The sequence below is a fragment of the Ochotona princeps genome, chromosome X (genome assembly GCF_030435755.1).
Source record: "Ochotona princeps isolate mOchPri1 chromosome X, mOchPri1.hap1, whole genome shotgun sequence".
NCBI lineage: Eukaryota > Metazoa > Chordata > Mammalia > Lagomorpha > Ochotonidae > Ochotona > Ochotona princeps.
Genome location: NC_080865.1, coordinates 17,551,689 through 17,567,405, shown reverse-complemented (window position 1 = coordinate 17,567,405; position 15,717 = coordinate 17,551,689). Strand labels below are relative to the sequence as shown.

The window sequence follows — 15,717 nt, the reverse complement described above, 5'->3', positions numbered from 1 at the left end:
TTTCCTATGGAACTGTACAGACAGGTAGAAGGAAATAGCCCAGTCTCCATCAGTGTTCATAAGGACACAGAAATACATACATACATACATACATACATACATACATATATGTATATACACATGTATACATATATATGTATATATACTATCTGACAGTAACATATATCAGATAGTAGAGTGCCCTAAATATAAAGATTTTCAAAAGTATGCATTCACCTGAGAGGTTTGGATCCTTGTACCCCATGTCAAGAATCCCTGGGTCCAATTCCTGGCTCTGGCTCCTGACTCCAGCTTTCTGCTAATGCAGAGCCTTTGAGGCAATGGTGACAGCTCAAATAATTAGGTTCCTGCCACCTACATGAGACCTGGATTGAGTTCCCAGCTCCCCGCTTTCACCCTGGCCTGGCCCAGTCCTTCCTCTTCCATTTTGTGTGAACCAGAGGATGGGAGGTCTCTACGTTTGTCTCTCCTTATCTCTCTTGCTATTGCTCTGCCTCTCGGATGCTGGTAAAAATGCTCTCAGAGTAGCAGAGGTCCATGGTTGCAGGAACTGAAAGAACAGTATCTCTTACTGGCAGTGACCGTAGTAGATATCAAGATAATTCAACTCAAAGGCTTGCTCTTTACAACCCACAAGGAAAGGTAACCGAAAGTAAGGGGGCCTAATAATACTTATGTGGCCTGTGTGTGAGTCACCATTCTGACTGGTAGGTATTTATCTTTGTAGCTTTACTTGATGCAAACAATATAATGTGTGCACATGGAACACCAGAATAGTGTGGGATGATTAGATGAGACAAAGGAGCAAAAACAAAACAAAACAAAAAATAACTTGTATAATTTTAATTAGGTGTAAAATTCTAGTAAAAAGTTAACATTTTCTCAAATAAGGGAAAGTAAGGATTTGAGAAATGGATATAGGCTCACAAAATATTTACATAATGTTAGAGTATCTTTTATCTTCAAATGGAAATTAAAGCTTTATTCTATCTTTCCATTCTTCACTTGAGCAACTGGTATATTCATGACAAATTGATAAAATATTGAGCACTTCCAGTAAGTACCCAAATGCAATTTCTTGAGAGTGTTCTTGCTAAACAAATTGTGGGATTATTGTTTTATTACAATATTGAAACAGAATTTGATTTTTTTGAAATACATCAGTTTCCATCTTCATTTTCGGCATCCCAGAACACATTTATAATAATGCATCTAAGTGCAAAAGCAGCAATTTGTGGTATCTTTTAGCCTAATATGTAGTCACTGATGGCTGATTTCACTATCTTTACCTTAAAAACAGAGCTTCCATCACATAACAGCAAGCCACAAGATGTTCTACCCATCACTTACAAAATAGAAATAATGCAAAGTATCTAAAATAGCTTAATGATTGCAAGCAGGGAGGTCTTATTTGTGGAGAATAATTAGAATAAAATATGATCATATCTTCCCATTTAGTCTTTTTGTCTTCTTCCAGTATTTAGTGTTTAGAAAACCTTAATCTGAAAAGTTAGTTTCCATACTTTATTGCCGAAATGTTTTGGATATTCTTGTGTAAAATACTACATGGTTATGTTAGTGGGAAACAGTGTCAGTGCTGCCAGTTAAGTCTTTGTTTCTTTTTTGAAAGGAGCTGCATGATTCCTTTTGTTACTAGGATGCGATTGGCTTTCAGAGAGCAAGGAGCCTAACCATGTCCCCTTGCTGATCAACAGCTAGTGGAAAGAAAGGTAGTTTGCTGCTACCACAGTAAATTTCTGAGTTCTTTGATTCACTTCTGAAGTACTTTTCTGTTAAGGCTAATTGTAAACTAACTATGGGCATATAGTTCTATATTTTCACACAGGGAATAAACCTTCAAATTGACAAGCTTTGTAAAGTGGCAATCTCATAATATAGTACATAATATTATTTTTCAGTTCCCTGCTTTATAATTTAAGTGAAGGCATATACTTAAAGCTAATGAATTATTATATTTTCTAGCTTATAATAAGTCTGGGAGATTGTTTATTGTGGTGACATATTTATGCTTCTGTGAGGCAGATGATGTCATAAATTTATTTTTAAAAATAAGCTTTCTCTTGATGATTTTGTAATAGTGGTACAAATGTGTTCAGGGTTGACAACTGCCATTACTTTTCCCTGGAAAGGCTTTTCCACCAGAAAAACAGTCACACTACTTTTTTTAATCATAGTGTTTCATGTTTTTTTCTTTGATGCAAACCTCTCTCCATTTTGCGTGGTTAAGACAAACATAACCTTTAACACAGTAAATTTAAAATAGTTTCTAGATCTCAGAAGTAGTGACAGTTTTTAATTGAAGCAAAATTTATGCAATTCAGACTTGATCATTTCAAAATACAACTTAGCAGGCTTTCGTACATTTGCAATGTTTTACAATAAATGGGAGACCCCAGATTGATTGATTTGTTTGTTTGTTTATTTAAATGTCAGAGTTACAGAGAATGGGGGAGAGAGAAAGGGAGAGGACTTCCATCCACTGGTTCGCTCCTCAAGTTGTCAAAATGGCTAGGGCTGAACCAGACTGGAACCAGGAGCTCCATTTGTGGTCTCCCACATGGGTGGCAGGGACCCAAGTCCTTGGGCCATCTTTCTCTGCTTTCCCAGGAGCTGGACTGGAAGCAGAGCAGCCAGAATATAAACTGGAACTCATATGGGAAGCCAGCGTCACACGCTTTACCCATCATCAATGAGTTCTATCTACCTGCCTTCCATTATGTTAATCATAGTTATATCTATATTCTTCCATATGGGACATAAGTATAATTGGTATAGATAGGGAAACTTTAGGGTTACAACAACTAAAAACACTAAGACTACTAATATTCTTGCTGATGTAATTGAGATACTTGGAATAGGACAAACTCTAATTTTGGAATTTTTCTATTTTGATTATTTCAAGTGATGTGTGTGCTTAATTATGGCAAAATAGATTGTTCATGAATTCCGATTTTGTTTCATGTGGATCCAGCATTGTCCCTAGTTCAGAAATACCACCTTAGATACTGTCCTTTAAAATCAGTTGGTGTAATTGCTAGTAATTTTATGGCTGTCATATGCTAGTTCATGAATTATTTTTTATAAGAAATAGTTTTCAGATTTAAAGCCTCCTCAAAGAAATTGTGGCTTTTTATATTCCTTTGTGGGAGAAGTTGTTAGGTCATTTCTCTATATTTCATTCTTCCTTCCAAAGCACAAAATTATTAGAAAAGAAGCATCTGAATACCTAGCCTAAATTTGACTTTCAGGAAAAGCATATTGAAGGAGTTAGTATCTCTCGGGAAGAACTTTGTTTTGTTTTTGAAGAATGTTGACTTTATAGACATGCATTACCTTTCTTTGTCATTTCTCTTATAGAAATCCATTTCTGGCATATTATCCACACTTATTCCAGGAAATTTGCTTGTTATCACCTGGCATTTCATTGTATGCCTCTGTTAGTACAAAGATATTAAAAAAATTTAGATGGTGATCATAACCACCACATTGTCCTTAGGAAACAGGCTTGAGATATTAACAGTTATTTCTTCTCTCAAACTTTTAATGTTCCTAACTCTAGCTCAATTCTGAAGCTTCAAATTATTTTTTAGATATCTGAGCTCTTCTTAAAAATTTTTTACTTGTTTATTTGAAAGGCACAGTGGCGGTGGAGGGCTAGGAGAGGGAGAAGAAGGGAAGAAAAGAGAAATTATCCATGCAGTGTTTCACTCTGCAAGTAGCCTCAAGCCACTTTTGGGCTAAGCTACAGGCAGGAGCCAGGAATCCCATCCTGGCCTCCCCAGCAGGTGGTAGGAGTTTAGGCAATTGGATTGTCTTGTTCTGCCTTCCCAGGCACATTAGCAGGAAGTGGAATTTGAATCTCAAACAGGCACTCCAGTATGGGGTGCTCATGGGTAGTGGCTCAACTCACTGCACTACAGCAATTGCCCCAATATACCCCAATATAAATTCTCAAATGAATTTTTGCTCCCTAGTTCCTGTGTAAACACATATTGCATGCCATTCTAACTATAATGTGTGTGACAACTTAGTTAGGCACATGGACACCAACTGTACAATAAATTCTGCATTATAAACATACCAGCTATAAACAAGCTAACCTTTATTTTCCACACATAAATTAAAATGCTGAAATAAAATTGGGAAAAAGATTTTTTCCCCTATTGCGAAGTAAGGATGGGAGGATCATCCAAACAGCAGAAAGAATCCATTAACTGAAAGATGTTTGATAAATCTTTTTTTCTGTTCATGGAATAACTAGTATGATGGCAATGATAAGCCATAATATTATTTATTCAATATTTAGTTTTTGATAAACCATGAGAAAACTCTATATTATTTTATTTTGACTATGAGGTCATTGCTGGCATTCCAACTTTACAGATGAATAAGCTGTGCTTGGGGTTTTTCTCAGCATAGCTGCTTGCTCTGACAACCCATTTTCAAAACTGATGCACACCGCTTCAATAAGCATGGGATATCAGTGAGATTGTATTTGTTACTTAAAGCAATCCAGAGTTCCTCATATTGTAATGATATACTTCTTCCCTCTCTGACCAGTTTAGCTCCCATGGAAATCAGGGATCTCCACGGTCTCACATCAGATCTTAGAGGAGTTAGTTCTGACTGTCTCACTGAAGAAAAGATAACAGATTGCTAGGATCATTGTAGAAAGTCCCCATCCTGTTTCGATGTTGTTGCTTCTGTTGGTGATGTGTAGCTTTACGTAAAAAATAAGGCAACCAGATGAGCTTTTTTTTCAGGTACCCAGAATTGCTCCCTGGTCACTATACAGTAACTGAAGCAGACATTGCCCCAGCTGGGCTGGTAGTAGATTCTAGCAGTGCTGAAAGGACACCTTTCAACCCAGAATCTCATTCACCTGTGCTTGTCCCACAGTCGATTTGCTTTCTCAAATATTTCAACAGTTTAGTCACTGCTGATTCAGTGTTTATACCCTCAGTCTCCTCCCTAGGCAAGCTCCTAGACTCAAGGTGGCTGAGGAAGTGCTAGTTTAAGGTAATGTACAACCAGGTGATCTTACTAGATGGTGTAGAACACTGCACCATATTTGCTTAGCTGTAGGTCTTATCAGGACTGCAGTAGCCAATGAAATAGGATTCTATAACACGTAAGGACTTTCCTGGCTTAGCAAGTTTGGTGTATCAAATGGACTTGGAAGAGGAGTGGCAAGAGTTTACTAGTCTCTAGAAGCCAGCGGTTAGGGGTTTGCAAACTTGCTCTATATTGTCCACATAGTTGTCATGGTGATTTGTTTTTCATAGCAGCCACAGGCCAAAAAAAAAAATGTTTTTTAATGTGAGACTTCCTTTAATTAGTTAGTTGAGTTCAAGCAGTTAGTCAATATTTATGTCATAATACATAGTGGCTACCCACAATCATATACATAAACTGAAAGAAAGTTCCATTTTTATTCCAATCTTACATCAACATGCTATTATTATGTTCATATGGCTGTATATGTACGTTGAGCCCTGTATGTCTTCTCCAATGTTGGAATCAAGTTGGATACTGGATTCCTATGACATATTGATTGTTCACCTGGAACTTTTTAAAAAATCATAGCCTTGCAAACAAAAGGAGCATACAGCTAATAATGAATTTCAAACACCTCAAGCGAGTTTTTCATGTGGCATATGAAAGATCCTGAATGTCACTGCATTTCCTTAAAAAATGTGGGATATTCTAGTACTTGCCATCTATGAGTTTGTTGCAGTACTCCAGAGGATTTACTACACACTTGGAAACCAGTGTGCTACCTCCTTGCCTAGCCCAAAACTATCTAGCTATACCCTCTTCCCAGAGCAACTGTACATTTTTGTAACTACTAGGGTAAGTTCTTACAAAACAAAAATGTCTGCTCTAAGGGAGGTACAAATAGCATCCTACAAATTGCAAAAGGTAGCTTCCCTCACTACAAAAAGGATATTCAAGTGCTCTCTCCTGAAAACTTTGGCATAAATATATTTTATACATCATAAAAATATTTCATGATTATATATTAACTTTGCAATGATGAGTTTATAATTGCAGACATGGTGCAAATACCTCCAAACCAGGTCCTTCAGTCTCCAAGTCTGTTTGATTATGCTTTTTCATTTATCGCACACTTACTGAACTGGTCCTGAACCAAGTTCTTTACTAAGTGCTTTCAAAGATAGGTTGGAGAAATATATTGACAATATTGGGTCTTGCCATCAATAAAACAGATGGTCTTATGAAAAGTATAATAAAGGACCCAGCGGCGTGGCCTGGCGGCTAAAGTCCTCGCCTTGAAAGCCCCGGGATCCCATATGGGTGCCGGTTCTAATCCCGGCAGCTCCACTTCCCATCCAGCTCCCTGCTTGTGGCCTGGGAGAGCAGTTGAGGATGGCCCAATGCATTGGGACCCTGCACCCGCGTGGGAGACACGGAAGAGGTTCCAGGTTCCCGGCATCGGATCGGCGCGCATGGGCCCGTTGCGGCTCACTTGGGGAGTGAATCATCGGATGGAAGATCTTCCTCTCTGTCTCTCCTTCTCTCTGTATATCCGCCTTTCCAATAATAATAAATCTTTTTAAAAAAGTATAATAAAGTTTAATTGCTATAATCAAATTATGCATAAACATGGGAAGTCCATTGCAATACCATCTAATGATGTAATGAGTCAAGTGTGAGAAGGCTTTTAGAGCATGTTGCATATAAGTGGAAAAGGAGTACATGAGACAGAGGAACACGGAAGTGTAGACTAAAAGAACCAATTGATATGATGATGAGATTTAGTTTGAGAAGAAAAGTGCCTGGTGGGTGAAGTGGCCAACCACCCAATGCCCATATGTTTTATGTTCCCATGTATGTTACCACCACTCTAAAATATAATCTGATTCCCTTCTTAACCTTGTCTATTCTTAAGTAGCTTTCACCAGACATTTTCTTTCCATTTGCTATTTACTCCGTGCTCACCCTCGCACCTTTCCTCACATACGCACACAGACACACGCACACAGACACACACACAGAGTTTTCTAAGTTATTCTCCTCAACTATTAGCCTAAAACCTTGGATGACTGTCAAATATTAGGATACTTCAAAAAGTTCATGAAAATGTAATTAAAAGATAAGTTTGAGGCAAGTGTTTGACCTAGTGGTTAGGACACCTGTTAGGATGACTGCTTTCCAGATCAGAATGCCTGGGTTTGATTCCCACCTCTGACTCCTGTCTCTAGATTCCTGCTAATGTAAATCTTAAGAGGCAGTAGTGACCTGTCCAGTAAAAGGGTTCCTGCCACTCACTTGGGAGACTTTGATTGAGATCTAGACTCCCAGTTATAACCATGTCTAACCGTCCATGTTACCCTGGGCATTTGGAGAGTGAACCAGGGGATAAGAGCTCCCTCTCCATATCTAACTCTCAAAGAACAAATAACGAAAGATAAGTTTATTTTGGTACAAAAACTTTTTGAAGTTTATGCATGGTGTTTTCATAATATTCATTTTGAATGAACTTTTTAAGAAGTCCTTTGCATGCATAGATTCTCCCAAAATTTAAACAAAAAATAAAATGTTTAATTGTTTTTATTCGTTTGAAAGATAGAGTCACAGGGAGAGGAGGAGGAGAAACCTAGAGAGAGATCTTCTACCTGTTGCTGTCACTCCCCAAATGGCCATAATGGATGGAGCTGGGTCAGTTCAAAACCAGGATCCAGGAGCTTCATCCAGGTCTCCCACATGGGTGCATGGGCCCAAGGTCCTGGAATATCATCTGCTGCTTTCCCAGGCATATTAGCAGGGAGCTGGATCAGAAGTGGAGCAGCTGTGACTCATACCGGCACTCATATGGAATGTCAGTGCTGTAGGTGTAAGCTTAAGCTGCTGTGCCACAGCACTAGCCTCATGTTTTATGATTGAAGTGTGTACATGTTTCCTTGCAGCGGTGTGTTAATTCATACAATTAAAAAGGAAGCAGGGGGAAGTGATCATCTTTAAGTTTAAACAGGTTTTAGTTTTAAGAAGTCCCAATAAAATGATGTTTTGTCTTAACTCATTGTATAGCTCAAAGCTGCCACCTTCTCTTTATTTTGTTTCCGTATTGGAAAAAAAAAATCTAATTCTGGTGTCATTATGCGGTATCCACTTGATTTTCACATTACTTTCATGAGACTGACAAATACTCTGCCACCACTTCCTGTGCTCTTATTTTTGGCAGACATAGCTAATCTATTATAGTATCTTTCCTACCGGTCAGATTCTTAACACCAAGTGCTGTTTTCTAATCACCCAATTTGGCAAGTGAGATGAAATCTACTTGCCAACTTAATTCATCTGGAGTTCTCAGTTTTATATTACACTGCTTCCCAGTGCAAGAAATGCACAGGTGATGTTGATGGAATGCTCTTGGTAATTTGATTAGGTTATGATTAGAAGATTTATGTCCTGCAACATTACCTTCTAGTTACTTATCCTTCTAAATTAAACTGCTTCCTTGACTCTCCTTTTCTATTCAGGTATCACATTAAAATTTACTTTGTCTTAGGGGTATTTGGCTTTTTTTCTCTTAAAAGCTCAAAATACAGGGCCTGGTGTAATAACTTAGTGGCTAAGTCCTCACCTTGCATTTGATGAGATCCCATAGAAGTGCTGGTTCATATCCCAGCTGCTCCACTTCCCATCCAGCTCCCTGCTTGTGGCCTGGGAAAGCAGTACAGGATAGCCCAAAGCCTTGGGACCCTGCACCCACGTGGGAGACTCAGAAGAAGCCCCTGGCTCTTGGCTTCAGATAGGCTCAGTTCTGGCCATTGTGGCCATTTGGAGAATGAATCAGTGGACAGATCTTTCGCTCTGTATCTCCTTCTCTCTGTATATCTGTCTTTCCAATAAAAATAAAATATAATCTTATTATATTTATAATCCAATAAAATATATAGTCTTTTAAAAAGATTATATGGGGGCTCGGCGGCGTGGCCTGGTGGCTAAGGTCCTCGCCTTGATCCCATATGGCCGCTGGTTCTGATCCCGGCAGCTCCACTTCCTCTCTATCTCTCGTCCTCTCAGTATATCTGACTTTGTAATAAAAATAAAATAAATCTTAAAAAAAAAGATTATATGAAAGATATTTATATTTTTAAATATATACATGGAGATATACATGGAGGAGGAGAGACAAAAAGGAAAATCTTCTGTCCGATGATTCACTCTTCAAGAAGCCACAACAACTAGAACTGCGACAATCTGAAGCCAGGACCAGGAGCCTCCTCCAAGTCTCCCACGCAGGCCACAAGCAGGGAGCTGGATGGAAAGTGGGGCTGCCGGGTTTAGAACTGGCGGCCATATGGGATCCTGACACATTCAAGATAAGAACTTTAGTCAGTAGGCTACTGCACTGGGCCCAAGTATAATCTTTTTAAAAAAAATCTCAAAGTACATTATTGTGGATGGGTTGAATTCAAGAAAACTGATCCAAAATCCATGTACATTTTAGACTGCATTAACATATCTTATGTTTACAAAGAAGAAGCTGATAGTCCTGATCAAATTTGCACCTGTAAGACCACACACAGAATATTGTATTTGATGTAAGACACTCATATTGTATTTGATGTAAGACACAATTATCAGAGACTCATATCTATTTTTAATGACAAACAGATTAAGAAGCAAGACATGTTTATCCTTGGAAAGCAATGCCCCAAAGGATGGCAGTTACTTTCTTTATGAATTCTTTGGCCTGTTACATGGAGGACAATTGTATATCAGTGCAAAGGGTATAAGTAAGGACAGTGGCTAGGACGTTGTAATTCAGTGAAATGTTACTTGAAAAAGACCACTTTAATCACATAAATATGATAGATTTATGTACCATGGACCTTCTGAAGAGGTAGACAAATGTATATTAAGGATCCTGTAAGAATACAGTAAAAGAACCTCTTTAAATTTGTTCATTCCAGTTTTTTCTAAAAATACCTTCCTCGAAACTGGTTTTCTAATGAACTTATGTTAGTGGTCCTCAAACAGTGGTATTGGGACAGGGAGTGTCAGAATTATCTGGAAACTGATTGTAAATACGAATTTCTTGGCCCTGTGTTAGTCCTATGGAATCAGAAACCTTGGAGGGGAGGCAGCAGTTTCTATTCTCCAACTGAACAGCACCCACCTGGCTTCCTATAAAACATTTACTTTATTTTTTATATTTTTAAAAGATTCATTTATTTGAAAGGCAGTTACAATCCACTGATTCACTCCCTAAATGGCTGCAGGGGTCAGGGTTGGGCCAGGTCGAAGCCAGGAGCCTGGAGCTTCATCAGGGTCTCCCACATAAGTGGCAGGAGCCTAAGCGGTTGGGCCATCTTCTGCTAATTTCCCAGAGCTGGGTCAGAAGTGGAGCACTGGGACTTGAATTGGTGCCCACATGGAATCCTAGCAATGCAGACAATGGCTTATACTGCTATGCTGCAACATGGGTTGCATGATTTTTATGTTTTAAGGTTTCTTCTAATAATATCCTATCACTATGTTTTATTTCATCAAGGGGTCCCTTATGAAGTAGAGAGAAAGAATAATTTTCACCCTATGTAGATGCCATCTAGCTGGGATCAATTGGATACATTAAAGAATCCTAAATAATGAATCTGTATTATATAAACTGAAACACACATTTCAATAATGAGACAAAAACTTAGTCATCTACATAAACATTTAAAAATAATATTTATTGTTTATCATTTACTTCAAGGTGTTCTGTGAAAAATGTATTTTTTTCTGACCTGTTGAGAAATTAGCCATATAAAGTTTCTCAGGTTAAAAATGTGTAACATTGGGGACCAGTGTTTTCGCATAGGAAGTAAAATCGCCACCTGTGATACTGGCATCCCATATGGGCACCAGTTCAAGTCCCAGTTGCTCTACTTTTGATACAGCTCCCTGCAAATGAGCTTTGTAAAGTGGAGCATGCCACAGTGCTTGAGTCTCTGTACCCGCATAGAAGACCCAGAGAAAGCTCGTGGTTTCTGGCTTTGGCCTGGCCCAGCCCTCACTATATGGACATTTGGGGAGTGACCCAGCAGATGGAAAATCTGTAGTTCTCTCCCCCTCTTTGTAACTCTTCCTTTCTAACAAATACTAAAAAGTAAATGCATAACATTAAAAAATCTTTATTCATTTTACTTTAGTGGAAAATAAATTCTGGTGGTATGAAAGTTATGTCTCTAAAAAAAAGATTTATTTATTTTTTTATTGGAAAGTCAGATATACAGAGAGGAGGAGAGACAGAGAAGGATCTTGCATCCACTGATTCGCTCCCCAAGTGGTCACAACAACTAGAGCTGTGCCGATCCAAAGCCAGGAGCCCGGAGCCTCCTCCGGGTTCCCACGCAGACACAGGGCCCCAAGCCTTTGGGTTATCCTCAACTGCTTTCCCAGGCCACAAGCAGGTAGCTGGATGAGAAGCAGGGCAGCGGGGACACAAACCAGCGCCCATATGGAATTCCAGTGCATGCAAGGCGAGGACTTTAACCACTAGGCTATTGCACTGGGCCCTACAAAGATACTTTCAAAGGAACATAATAAATTTGAATTTTTAAATGTGATTGCATATAAAAAGAAAAATCCTCAATGTACATTCTTGGCTACCGTCTTATTTCTTTAATTGGATTTAAAAATTGCATTTTGAATGTATATATTAAACATCTATAAATCATGAAAAATAAGTTTTAAGTTTCTGAAGGACTATAAAATGCCACACTATATTTAACTGTATTTAGGACAAAAATTCTATTAATACTGCCTTGAAATGAATTATGGTCAAATTCGAAATATTATTTTCTTACCTCTGTTTCTTACAAGTAAGTATTCTCTGGTTTTATGTTATTAGGTCAATCGAGGTTTTACTCATTTTTAGTTCCGTGGACTACACAGGTTGCATTTTGATTTGTTTGCTGCTTGCCAAAAGCAGAATGCCTTGGGGTATCTGCTTACTCTAACGAATGTAACTAGCACTATCATTATCACTATATTTAAACTTCCATGGTTGGCAGGAATGTACTAAAGTCTGAATATGGCATGGTTAATTATGTCACTGTCCCTGCCCAGTGCAACTGCGGCTGAAAGATCATCCCCAAATGATGAGGAAGATAGCAGGTGCCAGTAGTTTGGAGCTAAGTGTTATCTTCACCACTGACTCACTGCCTGAGGTCTGTGAGGTTAGCTATGTTTTCTAACGAGCACCTAGGAGCTGTCATTTTCTGTGTTAATGTACCAGATTGGGGTTTCATGGTATCTTGTGCTTACTAGTGTATCTCTCTTTAGTTTTCCTCACAGGAGAAAAAGCCAATTCAGTATTAAAACGCTATCGAAGAGCTAATAGACTTTTTGAAGAAATAAGACAGGGCAACATTGAGCGTGAGTGCAAAGAAGAAGTCTGCACATTTGAGGAAGCCAGAGAAGCTTTTGAAAATAATGAAAAAACTGTAAGTTTTTAACAACTGGATTTTTAAAATGTTCCCATGTTCGCCTAGTCTTTTGATATATATTTGAAACCTGCATTGTCAAAGGGTATACATTGCTATCAGTATCTTTGTGAAGAGCAATTCTGAAGGTGTTGTCTAATTACATTCAGGTTCACTTGTATACTGCTCTGTCTTGGAAGACCCTACTCCCATAGGATTCTACTGAACTAAGATTTAGTTTGCATTGGGGCCCAGCACAGTAGCATAGCGGCTAAAGTCCTCGCCTTGTATGCACCAGAATCCCATATGCTCACTGGTTCTAATCCTGGCTGCCCCACTTACCATCCAGCTCCCTGCTTGTGGCTTAGGAAAGCAGTCAAAGACGGCCCAAAGCCTTGAGACCTTGCATGCACGTGGGAGACCCAGAAGAGGCTCCGGGCTGCTGGCTTTCGATCGGCGCAGCTCTAGCTGTTGTGGCCACTTGGGGAGTGAATCAGCAAATGGAAGATCTTCCTCTCTGTGTCTCCTCCTTTCTGCATATCTGACTTTCCAATAAAAAAAATAACAAAAAATTTTAAAAAGGTTGTTTGCACAAGGCAATGTTCTGAAAAGTTGATAATAAAGTTCATTGCCTTACTCATGATATGTAGCCAAACAGTATTGAAATGAACATTTACAGTCTTTTTTTTCCTTTATTTTTAACAATCTTTACATAGTTGATAGGGCACAAAGGGTCAAGGGCTACAGGAAAGTGGGTAAGACTATTGTTTCCACATTATTATTGTTTTTTTCTGTATCTGGGGTAAAGGGGTTATAAAGGGGGAAGCCCCACCCAGCCTCTCACCCATCCCAGGTCCCCGATGTGGGCATGCTCCGAGGGACTTGCTCAAATGGTTTTGCTAGTTCAACAGATATGAACTGCTGCCAATATCACCATTCCAAGCACAATGAAATTGCTGTAGAATCCAATGGTTGACTTAGTCCACCTTACAGTCTCCGTTTGCCCAGATTTTCACTGCCAACACATGGTTGGGGTAGTTAGTTGACTGATTTGTTCTGTCCTCCATCCTCTGTTGTGGTACCAGGTGTCCTCTGCAGGTTCCGATGGACTGCTATATCCTCCATGTGCATCAGGATATACTGAAACGGACATTTACAATCTTAAGTGCTTACAAGCAATCCATCTCTTATGATCAATTAATGAATCACAAGAACTTATTAAGAGAGATACAAATAACCAGGAAGTGCGACAATATAAGATTTACTGCAAAAATAATTCAATTTGGCACTATAAAACTGCATATTGAAGTAAGAAAGAGCCTTCCATAAGAAGATGAGCAAAATAACTCCTAGCCATATTAGCATTGAGATTTTTTACGGAAGTTGTCATATGTTAGAGCAAACATGTGGTAAGCTAACCTTTTGGGATTGGCTCATTTCCCTTAACATATTGGTCTCCAATTTGGTCTATTTGGCTGCAAACGATTGTGTTTCATTCTTTTAATAGCTGAGTAGTACTGTTTTGCTACATATCATGAGTAATGAAGTTCTAGTTTTTAATTTTTTTATGAGAAAATAATTCACTGAATGGAAAATATAAATGACAATAACAAACATAAGTTGCTTAATAGCATTATAAATGTATACTAAGGCATCAAGAAACCATTTACTACCCACAAGAATGCCCAAATTTTCTAAGTTGGTTAATATCATATGGTATGGAGAACAATGGAAAAAGCAGTTCACAAACAGATGGAAATGGAAACTGGCACAGCCAGTCTGGAAGGCAACTTTGCTGAAACTATTAAAATTTACAATCATCTAGAACTCTCTAATTCCACTTACCAGTATCCACCCTAGAGTAACACTTACACATACACACAAAGAAACTGTCACAAGGACATTGTTCATTACTGGAAATTTAAAACAATTTAAATGTACTTCCTTCAGCACCACAAGTCACGCACTAGCATTTATTCCTACAAGAAGATTTTTGATTCTTGTTTTCACCACCCTTGTGATGCATTTTTATTTTTATAGCATGTTTGCTAACTTCATGTTGATGAAACTTTATTATGTTCATGCTCTGTGGACTATGCTCACTGGTTCTGTATTTTAGGGGATATATAATGGAAGTGTAGCTGCGACTGACATGTTCAGATATGGAGACAAAGTGCTATATGTCTCTATGCATACACACCAAAGATGGACTCCCAGTGAAAGAATTAAATACATCCTAACAGTAAGATGATGGATTCTCTGACAGTGTCCATGCTTACATTGTAGGAGACACTTCAATAACAGTATGATGGACTTGTGACTGTTCATGAAGGACATCCATTGTTAAACTGGAGGGGAAATCAATGGGCGTGGGGAGGGACCTGGGAAAGGGCACAGGCAACCCCAGAGCCTATGGAACTATGTCATAGAACAAAATAAAATGTTTTTTAAAAGTTCATTGCCTTACCATGTCTAATTACAGTGAAAAGGTAGAAGAAGCTAGTGAATGCTGATGCTGTTTTTCAAGGTTCTAATTCTCATATAGAAAAAAACAAAATATAGCCGTACTTCTCTCTCCATTCCAAGAGTATCCTCCTACACACGTTGTTCAAGGAGAGCAGGGTTGGGAAAGCACAAGGCAGGGTGGGAGTTTGTGGGGGTAGGGGGGTGGTCAGTTCTGTGAAGCGCCTCCATGGCTGGAGTTTTCATCACCCTCGGCAACAATTGTGTGAAGATCCTTCCAGTGCATCACAAAAACAACAGTAGATATTAATCTTAACGCTGTTAGGTGTGCTTATTTTTCATGATGTCAAAAAGGATCCAGGGATAAGAGGAAGGAGCTCAAGGAAAGAGGCTCACAGGCTCATGATAGCTAGATTCTGGCATGCACAACCACGGAACAGACATTTTATAGATCGATAAACTGTGAGCTTAATTGTTATAAAATATTTCTAAATCACCTGGCTAAAAACAGGGAAAACAATATGTAATCCATAATCTGGTCATGCAGCGCAAAGCACTGTTGGCCTTTTATTTCCATTTTTTTCTTCGGTATGTGCATAGTCCTTGTAGATTTTACTTGTACATTTTACAAACAATAAAGAACATTTTTTGTCTAATGCCACGTGGGCTTAATTTTTCAGAATTTTTATTAGTATAAAGAGGAAAGATTTAATGCATTTCATAGGATGCTAAAATACTACACAATGGAATGTTATTCTTCTGAAGAAATTTTGTCTTTTGCAATAAAATGGAT

At 38.5% G+C, this 15,717-nt stretch overlaps 1 protein-coding gene across 1 annotated transcript in view; it reads left to right on the top strand.

Annotated features, from left to right (window-relative positions):
* Positions 1 to 537: 537 nt before the first annotated feature.
* The window catches only part of PRRG1 (proline rich and Gla domain 1), a 32,953-nt gene continuing 17,773 nt past the window's right edge, over positions 538 to 15,717 (top strand). The window contains exons 1-2 of the mRNA XM_058658757.1: positions 538 to 652; positions 12,307 to 12,482. Of these exons, the coding sequence (XP_058514740.1) occupies positions 538 to 652; positions 12,307 to 12,482 (291 nt within the window). The remainder of the gene's footprint in view (positions 653 to 12,306; positions 12,483 to 15,717) is intronic.